At 42.0% G+C, this 20,394-nt stretch overlaps 1 protein-coding gene across 2 annotated transcripts in view; it reads left to right on the top strand.

Moving 5' to 3' along the window:
* Positions 1-7,003: 7,003 nt before the first annotated feature.
* The window catches only part of CREBRF (CREB3 regulatory factor), a 41,790-nt gene continuing 28,399 nt past the window's right edge, over positions 7,004-20,394 (top strand). Inside the window, exons 1-2 of one of the 2 annotated variants that reach the window (XM_067566343.1) lie at positions 7,004-7,125; positions 18,430-18,618. In XM_067566343.1, coding sequence (XP_067422444.1) covers positions 18,505-18,618 — 114 coding nt within the window. In that variant the 5' untranslated portion in view covers positions 7,004-7,125; positions 18,430-18,504. The remainder of the gene's footprint in view (positions 7,126-18,429; positions 18,619-20,394) is intronic. The other variant, XM_067566345.1, reaches the window with a different exon arrangement.

Here is a 20,394-nt window from a genome sequence, read left to right as displayed (position 1 = left end):
CATAAGTGGAGATACTGTTACTGGACTAATCTGATGCCAGGACTTTTGGGGCATTGATGGTGGTAAACTCTTTGGATTGACTCAGTCAGTACACAATAGAAAGCACAGACTACATTTTGTACTAGCTGATGCTTCCACATAGTCCTCAAAGGTGTTCTAATTCTTAACAGAGATAATGCCAGTCCTAGGCCACATGTGAAAAAGACATAACTGATGAGAGCCATATATGTCAGTTGGGCCTCTAGGAGCAGAGATTAATCTAGTAATACCTGAGATTGAAAACCACTGAGGGGCAGTAAAGGTTGACCAAACCTTCTCTGTGCATGGTATAATCAAAATCCAGTTCATGCCTATATGAGTTTGACACACCCTCCTTCCTATTTAAAACTTGTCTAGGCTTTTGTAACCACTGCAGTTTCCCCTCTAGCTCTGTGTGAATGTGGTGGTCCCTTCATTATACCCGAGCCCCAAATAGTTTGTAGTGATGATATTCAGCATTGGTAGTGGGCTCAGGGCTTTACAAAAAGCACAGAGAGGTGTTAACAAATATATAGCAGCCAGAGCAATAAACCATGCTGGGAAACAAGAAGTAACTCAACACTTTTACAAAACTAACTACTTGGCCCTATCGGATACGAGTTTAGGAAGAATTTGAATGAGGAAAGTGGTGAAGTGGGAAACCACAGCAATAATCACAAAGCAGACAGATGTAGGTAAATAATGTTCCTATTAATTTTTTTCCCAGCAGAGGAGTATGCAACTTGGTCAGCTACATGCAAATTTTTATTAAGTCTCCAAAGAGGGATTTTGAGCACAAATAGAAATGCTCAACGTTTTCCAAACAAAAGTAGTCAAAGCATTTATAATAGCAATACCAACAGTTTAATGGATGTTGTCAGTGTTTCCATTATAAAGCCTGGGCTGACCTTTGGCATATGCTAAAATCAAGTGAAGGGTCTGGCCATAGTTGACAAATGCTAGTAAATTCAGTTTTAGCCTGAAACTCTTATCTGCCCAATTGTGCCAAAACACTGTAGAATACACACAATTTTCAGCTGGATTCCAAATATGTACACCTAAATGTGCAAAAAGCTAGGTTGAAATCTATGATTTTGCAGATACACTAATGTGGATGAGTGCACAAACTAATTAAATGAGCACATTAGAGATTTATGCATCTGTGATGAAGTAGAGATATTCTTGGTTTTCTGAGTGCTGTATGTGTGCCTCAGTTTCCCACAGATGTTACTGATGTATTTTGGTGATGGGACCCGAGTGTGTGATCATTTCAGAGACCACGGATGGGCCTTCCCCATCCACACATACAGACCTAGCTAGGACCCCCTGCACTGGCCCAACTAGTTGTAACAGGTCAGGGCAGGTGGAGACAAAGAGGAGTGGCTACCTTGCCCAGGAAGGAGACAAGGACTGGGGAGGAGCCAGGGAATGGCTGAGGGAAAAAGGCCAGTCCACTGTGAGGGGCAGGCAGAGAAGGAGTCCTGAGAATGGGGCGCTCAAGGTGGTCGCTGCTATAACTTCTACTTAAGCTGCTAGCAAAGTCTTTCTATGCTGTGATCCTGAGATCTAATAAACCCTTCTGACTTCCACACTGGCTGTGAATCGCCTCGGGCTGCAAGGTGGGGTGTATGGCCCTTTGGGGGTGTGTAGGAGCTCCCCAGAGTCCTGGGCTGGGGATCTCATGGGGGGGCCCAGGCGAAGCACAAGTGCTAAACCCTGCATGGCCAGAGTCAGGAGGTGGCTGCACTGGTGTGTGGAAACCCAAGGGAGCAGACTCGAAGCACTAGAGTCCTGACTGGCTGTGTCCAGTCATTCACTAGCACGGCTCCTGGGGGACTCCCTCACAGCATCCAACTATTTAATTTGCACACACAGATTGCTGGTCTTACCTAAGCTTAGGCCATGCCTTTACGTACAGCGCTTTAGCTGTACCAATATAGCTGCACCTCTGTAGTGCATCTGATGAAGATGCACTGTGCCAGTGGGCGAAAGGGTGGCAGAAGTTATGTCAGCGGGAGAAGCTCTCCCACTGACATAGCGCTATGCACACAAGTGCTTATGTTGGTGTAATTTATGTTGCGTGGGGGTGGAATATTCACACCCCTGAGCGACATAAATTTTGCGGACATAGGCTGTAGTGTAGATATAGCCTTAGTATTTTTCCTCAACATAGAGTTAGGCCTGATTTATCCTGGTACTCTGACTCACATCTGGTGCCAGGTTAGAGTCTGTTTCCTGAACAGAGACCTGCCTCCATCTCTTTTCAGCTTCAGGGAAAGTTTCTTTTTAAAAATCAGGCAACTCCCTTTGCTTTGTATCCATTGGCTCCCCCTCTCACTTTCCACAAGCCAAGGGGGTGTTGTGCCCAACCTGGATAGAGACAAAATGTCAAAGGCCTTGATACTTATATTGTTTGCTAAACATTAGTACTTGGGATTGTCTAAAGCTGTTGACTGGCTTCCTGGAGACGTGCAAAAAGCCATCTAAAGACAGTGTTAATTCTTTGCACCCATGTAGCAGACAGCATGGTAGTAATCAAAGAGGTCCACATTTTTAAAAATAATGCAGATATTGCCCATGTTCTTCACGCTCACTATCTGACAACTGTCTCAGAGAGGAAGTGTTAGCTCACAATGCTGATGCATAAAATAAAGGGAAATTCCTGTCTGGTATGTATATTTTTCAGCTGAATTTCTGAAGCTTGCTCAACTGGACTCTGAAGATACATCTCTGCATCAAAGTCATCACAGGGGAAACCCATCCCATGAACTTTATTATTTTTATCTCATACTTTGACAGCTAGTTTGAAGCCCAAAATATAAGTTTTGTGAAAGATCTAAAACACTGCCTATTAACATTTTCTTCTGCCATTGAATATAACGGAAAGTCTAAAACTAGCTCAGCTAACCTTTGTTGTTTATGTTCAACTTGTCTTTAAAGTTGGTGTCTGTTCAAGATTCCCAAGGACTGTTTTCTCTCTGAACAACACAGATTTTCTATTTTGATAACTATTAGTACGACAAGATCTACAGAAACAATAGTATTTTTACAGTAATGTTTGAAATTAATAATTAAAAAAATGTAAATCTCAGTTAAAACAATTTGTTTGGATTTAGATTATTTTCTGAACTATTTGCAACCCATCCAATGTGGCACTATAGCGTGGATAGATGAAAACCCAAAAATGAAACTAACTATAAGCAGACTAATAGAGCTGTGCAGAGGATTAAATTCCATCTCCTAAAAGATGGAGATTTTGAAATTTGACTTCATTCCAAATTGGAATGACACCCAAAAATTCCAAAATCCTCCATAAAGGAAATTTTTTTAAAGAATTGTTTGGAGTCAATCAACACATTTCATTTCAATTTTGACTTTAAAATTATTATATGATACAAAATTTAAAAAAGAAAAATCATTTCAAAACTAAAAATCAAAATGTTTTATTCTGAAAATGTCAAAATAGGACATTGTTGGAATTTTTTTCTATTTTTATTCTGAAATGAAATTCCATCAAAACTAAATCAATTTTGTGAAGTGTTTGACAGAACTACATATTCCTACAGAATGTCTCTTTCTCCAACCATTTCTACCACTCTACCAGATTTTGTTCTGTCTGCTGCTCTCTGCACTTTTCTGTCCTGTGCAATCCAGACCAGTGACAGGCTGTGTCACCCCTACTCTGTAACATTAGATGCCTCACAATGCTTTGCTGCTTGGGCTGCTCACAAACAGCATGTAGGTTCCACTCTGATTATCTGGTATAGCCACAGCCCTGATCTAGCAACTCTGAGTCCCCAACTACCTGTTAACAAACACCAGCCACACTCTGGCTTTCAGCAGCCTCGGTTACTACTAGCGGGGTGTACCTGACACACTCCCAGTCCCAGATTTCCCCCCTGTGTGTGTTTGGTACTGTGCAGCCCTCTCCTGGGTAGTCCAGATATTTTAGGTCCATTGTCTCTTTACAGGGATCAATGTATAACAATTTGCTACCATAGATGGAGTTATCCACACAGTTTAGTTTAAAGATAACACTGGATTAGTTTTAAAGAATAGAACAAGTATATTTAATTATAAAGAGATTTTAAGTGAGTACAAGTATAAGGCATTAAAGTCAGAATGTAATGAGAAATAAAGATAAAATGCTTTCTAAACTTAACAAACGAGACTTGGTTCAAAGTGACATTCTTACCACGTGCTCCCAGCAACAGGACAGAACAAATTTCAGGTCATGAACGGCTTCCAAAGTCCATAGACTTTCTTTTTTTATTTTATGTGGGAGAGAGAGATATGGATAGGGAGAGCATGGGATGTTTTTGCTCCTCACTTTTATAGTTCAGTCACCTTTTCAAATTGCACTTTCATGAGGGTTACCCCTAGATAAAGTTCATTCCTGCTGTAAGGACGGAGACTGGTGATGAGAGTTTCCATGCTGTTGTTTGCAAGGGCTGGTCTACACTACAGAGTTTTGTCCACAAAAGTCAGCTTTTGTTGACAAAACAGTGGAGGTGTACACAATGAAATGCTCCTTCTACTGTAATTCCCCTGCTATGCCAACATAATAAAACCACCTCAGTGAGAGGGGTAAAGCTTATGTCAGTGTAGTCAGGGTGATGCAGAGTAAGCGTAGACACTGCATTCTTTACGTTGGCTGTCATTCTTGCCAGTGGATCTGTGAAATTGGCAGGAAAGCTGAGCAGCTGGAGCCCAGTTGCCCCCTGCTGCCCTGTAGAGTTGAGTGGCTGGATCCTGCTTCGGTGAGAAGCCTTGGGTGGCTTCCCCTGGCTCCCATTGGTGAATGAGGAGGGGAGAAGCTCTGGGTGACTTCTGCTCCTGGCAGGGAATGGGGAGAAGTACAGCAGGGAACTGCCAGTGGAACTGAGAGATCAGGCTCTCAGCTTCCCACACTGCCCCTCTTAAGTCAGTGGAAGTGCTCCTGGTGAGGAGACACCAGCAACCCAAGGAGGACAGTGTGGACATTAGCCACCGCAGTAAATTAATATGGTGGCTGTAAATCAACCTAACATAGGTTGACTTATCTTTGTTTTAAAGGCCTTAAAGATGCAGATCTGTTTGTTCCTGGCCCATTTCATTTCCAAAGAACGGCCACTTGATAGGTGATTGCCCATCAGCTTTGGTGACATCTTGCTAGAGGTATCAACTTGTCCTTTGTCTTTGAGAAACAGGTTTACCCACTCCACAGACTTGTCTGGTAAACACACTTCAGTCATGATTTCACCTTATGTTCATAAACTTTACATATAATGTTGCTACATACACCATGATATGATTAACCAGCAAGCTATTAGTTTTCAAATAATACCTTTCAAGGCATATTTTGTACAAAGATTACTACAGTGCTGTGTAGGATGTGAATATATAGTCACACCAGCTCTACAGATGTCTGCTTCTCTCTGTGCTTCTTTCCCCTCATTGTCATCTATGCATGGAATGCTCTTCAGAACTGGTCTGCCAAACCACTAACCCCTCTTTGACATGTGATGAGGGAAAGGAATTTATTTATTATTAAACAGTAATTGTTTGCTCCATCATGCTGTGTATAAGCCTTTGCTGATATTATTGTATTGATGTAACTCTTCCACCCTCATTACTGATTAGTTACCCACCCCTCCATGTGACATTAGGTCCTGATCCAGCAAGAATAGGTAGGTAGACTGTTGCGCTCATGCACTGCACATTGCAGGACTGGGGCCATAGATTTTAAGAGCTTTAAGACAGGGACAATATCTTCCTGTTTTTACTGTGAGGCACCTAGCACATTCTGGGACAGTGTCAAATAAAAATTAAGAAGTATATTGGCCTATATTAATTAAGTGCAAAAGTAAACAGCAGTCTAAATAGAACAAAAGTAAGGTTTTCCAAATATGTTGGTTTTAATTTAAGGGGTAATTACTAACGTAGGGAAGGCTTTTTGAAGCTGACAGTTATCTTTTCACTATTCTTCCCATCTCATCTATTTAATAGACTCAGCTCTATATTCAAGAGAATGAAATTCATCAGTACTCACAAGCATCCACTTGCATCTAGGCAATAGGAAAAAAAATGAGTGAGCAGCCAGCACTGAGAACCAGAAATCGGATATGAGTGGATAAAGTGTATAATTTTGTCCATAGCTGAGTAGGAGTCTTTTTATTTGTAATTACTTGGAGAATGTACAATTTTTGGCTTAAAATAGTTTGGTCTCAAAGTCAGAGAGAAATGAATGGATGAAAAACTCTGAGGACTTGGTTTTGTTTGTTTAATGCCCATCTAGATTTAACCGGGTGGATGCCAGGAGAAAAATAACAAAAAACCCTCACTTATCACTGCAATGCACAACAGCTTCAGAGCCTTTCCTTACAGGCTCCAGCCGCTGCAGGAGCTTTAGCTCAGAAACACCACACAGAAACAAGGATAAAGAGAGTAGAAAATTTCAGCAAAGCTACAGAAATATGATTCTTAGGATTAAGATTTTCAACGACATAAAAATAACCCCCCTAGTAAAGTAACTCCCCGGAGCCCCCTAGCCCCGTGTACGGGGTGACTTGCCTCCGTAACGGCCAGAGCCCCCGAGCCCCGTGTATGGGGTGACTTGCCTCCGGTAACCGCCTTAGCCCCGTGCACAGAGTGACGCCCCCTCGCTCTAGTGACTCCCGTAGATCCCGCGGCCGCTGCTCCTTGGGGGGCAGGGGGGTGTAACTCCCCTAGGATGGACTATCTGTTGCTACCCTATATGGCGTATACGGTATTGGCAGGGGGAGCTAATCCCTCCCCCCTCACCCAATAGCACTCTAGCACTAGCTGACGTCCATTGCCCCGGCCCAGGTGCCTCTGACTTACCTCCGTCACATGACAGGGGAGTCCCTGCTATACAGCTTCTGATTGGTCCTGTGCATTGTGCTCAGTGATTGGCCTTCTTTCTGCTCCCCCCACTCCTCCCTTCCCACGTGAGGGGGGCGAGTCACGCGATTTCCGGGAACCCGTCAGGAAGAGACATAAACAAAACAAACCCTAAAGCAGCATGGAGGGTCCGGGCCGGAGCGGGACGGGCGGCGCCCCCAACTGAGACACCCTTCCTCCCCCGCTGGGTCGGGGGGACGCCAGGTGAGCGGTGGGCTGCTGCAGCAGCCTCTGGCAGCGAGGAGTCGGGGGGGGTGGAGGTAGCAGCAGCCCTTGGCAGGGCGGGGGCTATAAAGGCTGTTATCCTAGTAGACCATGGCAGCATACGGGCTGGGGGCAGCCGTGTGGAGGCTGGTGCAGCCCCTGCCGGGCGGTAAGGCTGTGTTTATTGCTCCCTTCATCTAGCAGAGGGGTACAGGGAGTGCATCCAGAGTATGTCAGGAGTGTCGCTGATACACACAAGGAGGGACTGAGGCCAGGACAACCCAAGATGCAAGAAGGGGTGTGTCTGCCGCTGATTCCTCCTTCTGAATTTGGAGAGGCGCATGGGGTGGGCGAGGTACCAGGCAGATAGAGATGTGGGGGGGCAGCAGAGGGACTTTGAGGATCCGACGCTTCCCCGTGCGCCTTCAATGGGGCGGTTGCTGTTAGTATGGTAGGAGCAGCCTCGTACTAGGCAGATGTCTGAGTTTCTCTGCTTCTGAGGTTTCTGGCCCGTTGGCAAGGTGCTAGTACTGCCGTAGTTTCTTATGCCTGTGATATGTTTTGAAATGAATGGCTGCAAGTTAGTAGCAGAAGGAGTTGAAAGAGACTGCAAATGAAAGAAGCAGCAGCAGCAGCATGTTGAGGGGCGTGCCCAGGGCTAGCACTGGACTGTCGGCTTCCATTCTTTCCAATCTACATCTGTCAGGAGGGGTGTGTGCCGTGGCAGGGGGAGCAGAGTCTGCACCATACAATCATAGGGATTAAAGCACCTTCTCTCCAGGGACATTGTGGGTTATGATAGTATGGGTGAAGGGGTTGCTTCGCTCTTAGTATATAAGGGATCAGTGCAAGTAGGGGAGATAGACTACAGTTGGCTCGGTGGGTTGGGTGGGGTGGGGGGGGGAGGAAATGGGTGAGGGAATTTCCCAGCTCAGCCCAGCCCTGTGACTTTATGTAACCAGTTTGGGGTTGTGGGTCGGGGGATCCGTGCGCTCATGGAGGAGTCATAGGCTTGTGACAGGCCTGGAAACCAGCTGCCATGCAGATCCGTCCTTATTTCCACTCCTGGAGGGGTATTTGGGGGGCGAGGCTAGCTGCCTGCGAGCCTCCTATCCCTCCCTTTCTCCTCCAGGAGAGAAGAGTGACTGCCTATGGGCACCCCAACGGGCGGTGGGGCGAGGGAACTCCCTCCATGCCTGGATGGTGGAGTTTGTGGGGGGTAAGTTCCCTTATCGCTTCCCTTCGACGTGAAGTAGCGCCCCCCCTCCCCTCCTTTCCTCTGGGAGTAGGGGGAGCGGCACAGCCTAGCTGAGGAGCCTCTGAAAGTGATTTGTTTACATGTTGCCTCACACTAACTTGAAAGAGCCGCTGGGCTTGTGAGTGGCGGCAGTTCGGGCCAATGGGTGCGGGATTGGGAGGTCGGCTGGCCAATTAGGTTGGGAAAGGGGTGGGGATATCTGTATCGTGGCTTAGGTTGCGCTCTGTGCTGGTTGGTGGGGCGGCCATGTTGGCTGGGAGGTGTGTTAGTGGGTCAGGAGGAGGGGGCGAGGCCCGGGCACAACAGGGTCCTAGAGGGGCAGCCCCCACAGAGCAAGGGAGGCAACGCATAGAGGGCTAGGCCGGAGGTGGGGAGTCAGGTGGGCTCAGCCAGGGGTGTTCTAGGAAGCTGCCTATCTGAGGTGGTGGGGAGAGGCACAGGTAGGGCTCCTGGACGATGTAGGAGGGGGAGCTGGCACTCCATGGAGGTGATAGGGCTCGAAGGTTGAGCTCCTGCTCTCTGAAGCTAAGGGGGTGTCAGGATGCACGTACTGAATGTAGTTTACAGAACTAATGAAACATCCCCTGCTGCTGTGACTACCCCACACATACCCAGACCAGTTCCCCTGCTTAGTCTTTGACCCAGGACAGACCTAATTTCTTTCCGGGGAGATGGACACAATGATGAGAAGTCCTGCGAGTGACTAATATTATTTGTTTGCATCAGAAAACTAAGGATAAAACATCTTCATTTATTGTTAAGGAGACAGATTCCCCGTAACTTGGTTCTTTAAAGTTATGGTCTCTTCATACTTAAATTCTCTGTCCTTCTCTCATGAGTCTTTTGACTTCTGGCTTTTGTAAATGAGGAATAATCATACACATTATTGATGCTCTACAAAAAACATTTGATCTAAAATTCAGAAAATGTCATAAACGGTTCACTAACTATTCTAGAAATGTGGAGTTTAATCCAGTATTAATCTGAATTACTTCCCTTTTCAGGAAAATTAAGGTGTTTAGCCAAGCATGAGATTTCTGATCATGTTTCCTTGCTTTCTTTTCTTATAAATAAGAAAATATTAACATTCCATGAGCTCATTCCTATAACTCAGGTCCCAGTCCTGTAAGGAGCTCTGCATTGATGGACGCAGGCACAAATAAGTGGATCTCCAAAGAGGTACACTTCTGCACCTACAAAGACCTTTGTTTACTTCAGTGGGTCTTTCAGCTGACATCTGCTTGTAGGGAGCTCTTTGTGTGATTAAGGCCTGTTTTGGTGAACTACTTTACTTTTCTGTCCCTTTGAGTTATGAGGCATATCCTAATCTCCTCTCTGTGATTTGACCGTTTCTTAATACAACTGTGCAGTGTGAATAGATGAGGCACATTGTATTATCTTAGAGGACTATTTTCGGTAACTGATCCGATAATTAGTGTTTTAATTTCAGGACCATAATTCTTCTAGCTTTTGTTCTGAACTAACCAATTAAAACAAATATTCCATTTTTCAAACTCCAGAACAAACTAGGTACTTTATTTAAAATTTCCAGCTGTGTGTACACTGAAATGTTAATTTCTGGATTGAAAGCACAGTGGGCCTGATTTGTTCACAGTGTAAATCAGGAGTAACTCCTTGAAGTCACACTGGTGCAAAACCAGTGTTAAGTGTGATCAGAATCATACAAAGTGTCTTTCAAGCTGTAAGAAACTTGAATTCAAAATAGAGTAATAAAAAAGTGGGCTGACATCTAAGCTGCGTATAGGAGGCAGCTTGCTTATGTGCACAGCTGAAATATCCTTGTGGGTTTTTAAAATTATAACACACTTCTTTTTTGTGGGGGAGGGTAAGAATAATAGATGTAGATACTGAAGGTTTTTTTTTGGGGGGGGGGGGGGAGGAGCAGGTGGGCTTAGTGCATCTGGTGCATATTCATTGTGAGTAGCCTTGATAAGGGGTGGCTTGATAACAGGTGGAAACATAGCTCAGATATTTTAAGTGATTGGTATATTGCCAGCTAACCTGGAATGGTTGGTGTTAAAGGAAAGTGGTTAATGATCACATGGCCTGTAAAACTCATTGCTTAATGTTATAAATCCTGGAGTGAGAAATGAATTAGAATTCTCATCACTTTTACAGTGCTGTGCAAACACAAGCTAACCTAAAAAGGATTGTTCTGTAATTGGTAGAGGCATTATTTAGTGGTCTGAGAAGTCCATCTCGGATACACCATGCCACTTAACCCTGTACCCCAGTTTTCCCAACTGTACAATGAAAAAATTATTTATCTTTATCAGAGGGATTCCTTGAGAATCAAGCATGTAAAGCCCTATGAGAGCTATTTATTTGAGGTAATAGGGAATAACCTAGTGGTTCCTAACCTGTGGCCTGCAGGGTCTTTCACAGTGGCCCGCTGCTTCCTTCCTGCTGGCTGCAGAAGGAAGCCGCCACCTAAGGACTCAGGCGGAGCGCGTTATCACGCAACTACAAGACTGGTGCAGGCTCCTTGCTACAGCTAAGAGAGCAAAATGCTCTGCCTGGGTCCTTAGGCACTGGGGTCACTGCTGAAGCCAGAGGGAAAGAAGCACTTATTTCCTGTCCCCCTGGCTGCAGAAGGGAGCCACTGCCTAGGGACCCAGTTGAAATGCACAGGGCTACAGGATGGGTGCAGTTTCCCTGCTGCAGCCAGGGGGATGGGAGATCAGCAAGGAGGCAGCCTCCTCACTGAACTCCTTCCGTCTGGCTGCAGTAGGGGGGAAGGGGCACTGCTGGTGGAGCAGCCAGCGCCTACCATGCTTGAGGAGGGGCAGGACTCTAAAAATCAGTGCCTTATGGTTTGGCCTGCACTTAGCAGACCACCCACCGTGACTTAGCTACCAGGCCATGTGCTTCAGTTTGTAGTGACAGTCACTCATCTATATTAGTGCTTTGTCTGTGATTGTGTGACATACTGTATTGTAGGTACAAAATAGTGAATGTAAAAATGAGCACAGTAATATCAAAATGTTTTCTTTAAATATGTAGTGATTTGTAGTCCTAAATGGTGTATACATCAATATATTTTTTATGAGTTGATAGACTGGTGGCCCTTCAGGGTTGTAAAAATGATATTTATGGCCCTTGAGCCAAAAAGGTTGGGAACCACTGGAATAACGAATATGCAGGATAATCCACCTAACGTATTGGTGCCAGGGGATGATTAATTTAATGCATTGCCTTAGGCTTCAGAAAGTAGCCTGTGCCATGATAACTCATTTTAAGAAAAAATAAACACTTCTTGTTTTGTTCACTTACATTTCCTATAGGTTTTTGGATGGGATGGGCAATTGATTATATTTTTATTAGTTGTTGTTTGTAAATGGATAAATTGACCATAGTTGCACACTTCTTGGCTATAAAATATGAGTTTGAAGCATTTTTTGTTGACACCAGTTGATATCAACAACTTTATTGTTTCCATAAATATAAAATATAATTCCACAATACACAAGGATTTAGAGTAAATTTAAATTTCCTTTCACCCAGGGGTTTTCTGAGCTTTTTAAGGATTTCTTCCTCCTTTGCACCCCTCAACACCAACTCAAAGACTCTGCCTCTACACACCCTGTACTGGCAGAAGAGTGGAATCAACTTCATATTCTACATCTCTACAGCATTGCTTATGCTAGGATACGCCTTCCAAAAGATCAGTTATATAATTACCTAGTTTTGTTTTGTTTTCATTTTCTCTCTTCATTGTTCTGTTTCTAACAGGGAATTCCCGTGATATGTAAGCAAAGGAAACCAGTTTAATCATCCATATTGATAACTCTTCTACTTTTACAGTAGTATTTTGGTAAAATCCATATACCAATTAATCCCTTTCACAAATAAAATTGATTTCTGAAAGTCTTAAAAGATCTTAGGAATTAATTGAAAGCTGTGAATAACTTGCCAGAGTGTAGCGCTTGAATGCAGATGAAAATACAAAACACTGCTTCACAGTTTCGCTAGATGCTATAATCCTACTTAATCTTCTGCAATTTTCCACTTGGGCTGGTGAGGGTTTTGGATTTTTTTTTTGGTGTTTTTTTTTTTTGTTTATTTGTTTTTAATAAGCTGTCCATGCAGCAGGTGTACAGAGGAAAGTGGTGATGGTTGTGCTAGAGTTTAAAGATAAATGTAGTGTAGTGATTAGAGCAGGGGTTATGAATCAAGATATCTGGATACTATCCCCAATTCTTCCACTGACTTGCAGTGACCTGGAGCAAATCATTTAACTTCCTTGTACTTCAAATTCCCTCTCCTTTTAGAAGAGGGAATAATTATGATTACCTTTTGAGATCCTTGGGTAAAGTGTTATTGCTTGAAATATGTTGCTATTAGCACTTATAGAAGGAAAACAGTAGGGTGGGCAGGCGGGGCTAAATGGTTTAAAAATATTCATTAGTCCTACATAGTCAGTTCAAACACCAGCTCTCCTTTGGCCACGCCAAAATGCGCAGAAAAGATAACATTTTATTACAACCGGGATAGGTAGTTGGAAGGTTTTTTTAGAATCTTAAGTACAATAGTATTGTTTGAAATCTCTTTGAAATACGACATGGAGTGGAAAAGCAATGATCAATTGTTGGTGTCTGTTAGGTTGCTTACGTAATATGCTGAAATGAAGCATCCCCAAGTAACCTTTGAGTTATTTGGCAGAAATCCTTGCATAAGGATGTGTGTTCAAACAAACCGTGAATTTAGTCTTTGTAATCTAGTACCATACTCCTCATGTTTGCTCTAGTTGGTTCTTGAAGTTATTAATAGTATAGATCACTTTTTAATGCAATTATAGCCCATTAAATCTTGTATAAAACACACTGGATGCCTGACTGCAGAGAAGGAGTTCTGTTTAATAGTACCACTTACAGGTCTTGAAGACCAGTCTGCTTGGGGCAAATAGAAATTTGACATGGGAGAGTAAACTCACTGGGTAGAGGGAGCAAAGCAGTTGGAGCTGCACTTTTCTTCTGAGGGAAAGAGGCAAGTCTGGAAGCAAAGTGATCCCAGCACCTACTATTCTAAGATGAAGATGGAAGTGGGAGAATTTGATAGCAGAACAGTTCAGGGAGGCAGCATTTTCTTAAAATGGGAGTAGATTGTAGCAGTAGACTGTCCTGAGTCATTGCTTACTTTTCAGAATGGGAGGAGAAGCCAAAAGGCAGAAGGCTCAGGTTGTGCTGCTGATGTTTTATCAGGAGCCTGGTGTTGGAGGAGGTGAGGGACGTGAGCCTCTGGACAGGTGCAGGTGGATACATATACAAGTTTGGCAGGGGGAAGTTTCAACATGTATTTATAGACCCATAGACTTTAAGGCCAGAAGGGACCATCATGATCATGTATTGTTGGAGGAAAAAATCCCCCCCCCCCTTCAAAAAAAGAGATTGGTCTTGGTGGTGGAGGAGAAAAATAGATGTGAGACATAAAATACAGGGGAAGAGGTATAGAACAGAACTTAATGTAGAGAGAGAAAAGGGTTCTCGGGGAGGTGGGATCTTGGGGGGTGAAAGTCACTACACTAAAAACAGTTATGAAGAGATATGTTGTCTGTGATATGAAACAAAGTAGAATAAACCCAGGAAGAGGAAAGAAGCTATAACAAAAACACAGGAGATAAATCCAGGTTTTTTGGGTTTTTTTTTAATTATTTAATAAAGATTGCTGTATTTAGCTCTAGCATTAACAATACACACACCTAGCACATACTGTTGTTCTTAAATTACATGGGCATAGTTTTGGGGGGTGTAACATCTCAGGCATTCTTCACCTCGGTTAGTTGGCTTATTAGTGTTTGGGGAACTTGAAACCATATTTCTTCATCTTCCAAGTCATGTATAAATATTAATATCAATAAAATATTGATTAGTATACATGGGAAATCATGACAGTATATTTTCTCCTCCCTTTCTTCTGGTATTAAAAATGCAACTTTAACATTAATAGCAGGTGAAACACTTTTCATGATAGTGAAAATGTAACTCTTTATGTAATGCACTTTAACTGTGTAACTAAGTGCTTAGCTTCTGTGATAATAGGCACTGTGCAAGTCATTAAGATAAAATATGTAGCTATACTTATTATTTTCAAACTGTACAAAATGTGCATCTAAAATCACAAACATGAAATAGCAGTCTTGCTTATAACTAACAAAAGTACAAAAATTCATATTGGAGATTGCGATAAACTATATATTGTAAAGCCATTCAGCTAGACTCTCTTGCAGTTGTTTGGAAGTTTGTCTTTCTCTCTGGTATTTCTTTTGAATAAATTTAATGCTGTTGAAAGGTGACAGATTAACAACCTGAGAGCATAAGATCTCTATTAAGAGATCAGATACAACTCAGGAAGTGGCAATGCAAGTGCTCCTGCACCATTACAGCAATGTAACAACCCTGAAATTGGAGGGTCCAGCTTGAAAGTTGTTTCTCTGGTTCATTTATCACTTCTATTAAGATCACCAGCAAGATGATCAATTAGAAAAGTGTGTTTATCTTCTAGGAACTGATTTTAGATTAATAACTCATTTCACAAACTCCACTGAACAGTTGTTGGTTGGTTATAATTTTATGGGCACAGCCCACCTGTGGCATGAGTGATTTAGAGGTGAAAGAATACCAGTGCCCAGTATTCTTTAATATTTATTTAAGGAATTAATAGAACTCCCTTAAAGGGCATGTGCTCCCTTACAACTCTACCAGTGTACTGATCTTCAGTATTATATTCCTATTGTAGGCCTTCCTGCAGTTCTTTCCATTCATTCGAATCTGTATTCAGTATACTGAATCTTGATCTGAAGCATTTCTAGTCTGGTCTGGTCTAGTGTGGTCTTAAGCAAAGACTGCTTATAATCATGAACAGTATAATGGATTTATGTTTATAAATGGGTCCTTTGAGATCCACAAACTCATTTTCCTTTCCAACCAGTTCAGATTTTAAACCCATGTTTTTGTAGACGTTGATTGGTATCGATTTCATCTACCAGCCTCAGAAAATGTTAAGTAAGATGAGTCCAGGGAATTCAGGAATGGAAAATAATAAAAGGTAGACCTTCTCTATAGTAAATGTGGAGAACACTAAGAGACTAAGAATCTCTCTAATAGGGTCATAAGCTTGGACCCCTCACTGTCTCTATCCGTGTAATTGTCTCCTCTCCAAAACTACCAGGAAAAAAAAAAGGTTGCCTGTAGAGCATGAGCTCTAAGTAAGATTGAAGTATTATTATAGAAGTGTTCTGATGAGATTCTGGACTAAGAAAAAAAAGAGAGCTATGAAAAACAGTGGTTATATGTCTCCATCAAACTCTTATAAATTTAAGTATGATGAGTTTGATGTGATCCTTTATAACTTTCATAACACTTGCAAATGCTGGAGATTCAGGAGCAGAGAAGCTTTTGGGAAGTGTCAGATGATTATTGAACCCATTGTCATAGAGCTTGAGCAAAATTCTGCCCTGACTTTATACTGTGTATATCTAAGGTAATGGGGTTGCATGGATTGTAAAAAGACAGAATTTGACTCTGACACTCCATAGACTTGCAGCTTCAGATATTATGGAGGCCCAAAATCATTAAGATGCTGGCATATTAAGTTTATAAAAGATAAGATTTATCCCGTTCAACATACAGAATTGCAAAGAGACCATGATGTGCAGATTGGTATTGAAAGATGAGATCCATTTCTTCCCCCTTTCCCCCAGCTGCAAGTATGGAAAGCAATGCTCCACAAAGAGTTCCCATACTTTTTTTTTTTTTTTTAATTTAAGTTAAAGTGCAAGGTTTTGCTCCTGGATTAGACTAATGAGAAAATTGATTTTTGTGACCTAATGTGAAATTTCACAGCACTGAGCAAGCTAGCTCTGTAGACGTCTCTTTTTTGTGTAGTTTTCAGTGCACTGAGACAGACAAGGGCTGCACTCTTGGTGCCTTGAGGCAATCTGCCAGAAAGTTTAAACATCAATTGACACAAAAATAAAAAAAAGGATTGTTGGAAATATGAGGACAGGAATAAAATCTTACCTCAGAAAGGACTAGTTCTTATTTGACATGTAGGCCCTAAAAGGGGTGGCTTCTTTGGAAGAATTTGTGTTGTCTTACTGAGGACCTGTCTTGCTTAGTTAAGGTTTGGGCTATGTGAAACTTCGTGAGTTTTTATATTTGTCTTTGCTGTTTATATTTGTGACTCTGCGATTTGAAAACCACTTTATTTTGCGGTGACACAAGATTTGTTTGCATTCCGTTTCACTTACCTTAAGATGCAAATGACTTTTTAAAAATACTAAACTCAATATACAAAATGTTAGACTAACTCTGTGTGAAGGAATAATTATTTAAAAATGAGAATAAACTTAAATAATCTGAGCAAAAGGCTTCACTTTTAGAAGGGAATTGTGTGCAAAATTAAAAAAGATTACATTCAAAGAAAGGAAGTATGTTTCAACTGATACACCTGCACTGTTTCAGGGTTGATAGCTGGGATTTCAGATTAATACTCATACAACACTGCTGCTGTCTGACTTATGTAGGCAGTGGACATCATTCCTTAAAGATACTTTCATGTTTTTGGAGGTGTGGAAAGGAAGGCCAATAAATATTTGGCCAAATTCGTCCCTGGTGTAACAGCCTTTGTCAGCGGAATTACAAGAATTAATCTGGCCAGTTAGTTCTGATCTATAAATCAGTCTCTCCTGCACTCATCATCATTTATCTTCTGAGTTTTTTGTCATGTTTGCACCAATTACTTTGCTTTTTCGTAACCTTGCTTCCTCATGCTGTTACTAATGCAGGATTGATCAGAAAGGGAAGCTGAAATGGAAGAGAGCCCTTATTTAGACATGCATTTGAACTATCTAAAGCAGGGGTGTCAAACTCATTTGCTATGGCGGGCCAGATTTGAATTAAATGTACTTCAAGTGGACCATGCATACCATAAATTGAAATACTAGGCACTTTTTTGGAGCGCTGTGCCTCGTGCACACAGCGCTCCATGCGCTGCTGCCAGAGTACACAGATCTTGTGGCAGCGCACGACGCCACGAGATCTTTCAGTGTTGTATCCCCTGGCGGCAGCGCAAACTGCCGTGAGATCTCGCAGCGTTGTATTCTTTGGTGGCATCGCGCAACACCACCAGAGAGTACAACGCCACGAGATATCGCGGCATCATGCGCTGCCGCCAGGGGCCAGACCAAAAAGGTTGGCAGGCTCTATCTGGCCCTTGCGCCAGATGTTTGACACCCCTGATCTAAAGGACTACAGAAGATGCTGAGTCAAGGAAATTGCTGTTGGATAAATTGGATCAAATTCAGCCCAGATACAGGCAAAAGTCAGTGGAAGAGTAACGAAATCGGCCCAAACTTTAAGCTCCAATAGGAAAGATTCCCTTTTTAATAGTGTGTGCGCCTGCTGCACTTCCCTTCTGCCACCAGATGTTACTGTATGAAAAATTGATTAAATCTTAGCTGGAGATGAATGGGGTGAACTTGTAAGAAAAGGAGGAATGCACTAAAACAGATATGCCCTCAATATCCACTTTAAAAAAGATGGTGACTACCTGATGATTAAATGAGTCTCATTCTAGAATGTATTGACTTTGTGATATTAAATCTATTAAGACTGTTGTTTGTATCAGCCTAAAAGTGTGCTGGGCACTTTCCAGACATGTGAAAAGACAGTCTCTAGCCTGTAGAGCTCACAGTCTAGGTAGAGGACATACAAACACAATGAGGCAAGAGGTAACAGAAAACAGTCTAAACTAGCAGCAAGGTTTGCACAAGTCTTGTTTGTTCCATGATTTCTCTAGCTTTTTCATTTAAACTAGGATAGGGGAGGAGAGGAGAACTAATTATTGTGGCGTGCTCCAGCAGAGGCCTATTCAGTTTTGAGGGGGATTTTGTTTTTGCTTCTTCAGAATTGATCATATTGGGGTACTAACTTTGTTGTTTGTGGGTTCTTTCTCCTTTTTGTGGCACTTAGCCTTTATTACACTACAAATTAACTTTTGGGGTTTGGTCTGTTCATTTTACACAGAAGTCTGCAAAGAGAGACGCGTTCCTGTGTATGAACTGAAGTTATTTTAGGGAAAACCTCTGTCTCTTTCATTGCATGAGTTATCTGCTGTCCACTGACACTGAAGCAAAGCTGGAAAGGAATCTACAAGTGAAGAAAACAAGAAGTTTGGAATTGGATTTGGGGGATCTGGGCTTGGAAATGCCTCAGGTAAGTCTGGTGTGTGTCATGGTTGATTTACTTATGTAAAGTATTCCCTTCATGCACATACGCTGCTGCACTTTTAAAAAAATATAGTTTAGCTCAAAAGAATCTTGTAATTTAAGAAGGAACCTTCAGAAGAAGAATATAAATTATAATAAGTGAGATGCCTTTCCCGATCTGCTGTAAACTAAAGCCCAGATGCTGGGTGGAGTCGAAACTTTCCCCCTTCTGGAGTTTGGCTTTATTTAATAATAAATTAATCAGCACTGGACAAACAAAACTAAAGCTCAAGTCTTCTCCTTAGGTTTGACTGCTTCTAGAGTTAACTCACGGCTTCTTAACGCATACCCTAGCTGCTCTTTCTAGAAAGCCACTTTTATCTCCCTTGTGTCTATGTGCTTATGAGCCACCTGTAGGGTGAGCCCGTGAAACACACTTACCATCTTCCAGCAAGATCATCCCTACTAGCAGATGAGTTTTCAGGCAAACATCACCAAATTATGACCTTTTAGTGTCATAATTCAGGAACCCTTTGTCCAGTCATTTCAAATTTTGTAGAAGAAATCTTGACTTCTGATTTTATCTGCCAGTTTGAGTCTAGCGACTTTTTTGTGGATTTTAGAGGGAGATCAAAAATCAGGTTCATAGCAGTAACTCATTTGCAAACTTAACTGCCATTGCTCCATAGTATTGTTTCAGTTAGTTTGCTTTTAAACTGGCTATTGGTTTTGACAGAGCATTATTCTCCCCCATGTTTTTGCGTGCACACACACAAATAGGGAGATAAATTAATTGGTCTGGTTCTCTGACAGTCTTGTATCCCACTGACATCTGAGGGAATACTACACTGCTATAATACATGTTTATCCTTGCTGCAGAAATTAGCATAGAAGTGCCAAAGAATTTCTTGGGCCCTGATGCTGGTTGAAGTGAGAACTGTGCTACTGCTGGTCATGTAGTCTTTGTCATAAAACAAAATTCAGCAAAATTGTCTTCCTGATAAGGATAGGTGCCTAGAACAGCTTTTATTAATGCAGTGATTTACATATCAGCCAACTCTAGCTGAGAGTGACTTTCAATAATGTAATGCTTCTTGCTCCTCAACTCCCAGGACTAATGAGTGATGTCTCATGATGACAGGGAGGAAACAGTAAAGCAGGATGAAAAAATAAGGAACTGGGGAAAAAAGCAGAAAGTACTCTTGTCACTTTTTATTTCTGTGGCCAGTAATCCTAACCTAATTGCAAAATATTTCTACACAAAGCTTCACCTATTCCTCCAGTAGATGTTCCATTACAAACCAATTGCAGAAATTGGTAAAATCATCAATCTGTACCCCAGACTGAAATAACTGAGAGGTACTAAAAGCTTCCAGGACTGGAATAGTAAGGCAGGATTAAGGCCCACTGGTGAAGCTAGAGTTGAAAAACTTAGATAGAACCTATTCACAAGAGTATTGACTTGAGCTTGGTGTATCAGTCTGTCAAGCACAAGCACTAAAATATCACTATTCTCACCAAACAACTGAGAATTTCAAATCAACAACAAAAAAAGAATAAATGAGCAACTATCTAGCAATTACGTGGTGGATACAAATTTTAGTGTCTCGTGCGTGAAAGCACTGGATATAGTTAACTGGCTGTTGCATCATAATTTCTCCTTTACAGAAATTATGTACTTGTTTATCTAAAAGTCTTCCAAATGCAAGTACAGAACAAGTTCAAAGCCTGTTAGTGCTAAATGACAAGTCCTGGGAAAACTTTATTTGTAATATGTTTTAGA

This window comes from Emydura macquarii, unplaced genomic scaffold (assembly GCF_026122565.2).
Source record: "Emydura macquarii macquarii isolate MOO-44397 ecotype Brisbane River unplaced genomic scaffold, CSIRO-AGI_Emac_v2 contig_2768, whole genome shotgun sequence".
Lineage (NCBI taxonomy): Eukaryota > Metazoa > Chordata > Testudines > Chelidae > Emydura > Emydura macquarii.
Note: the sequence above shows the minus strand (reverse complement) of the source record. Positions and strands in the feature narration are given on the sequence as shown.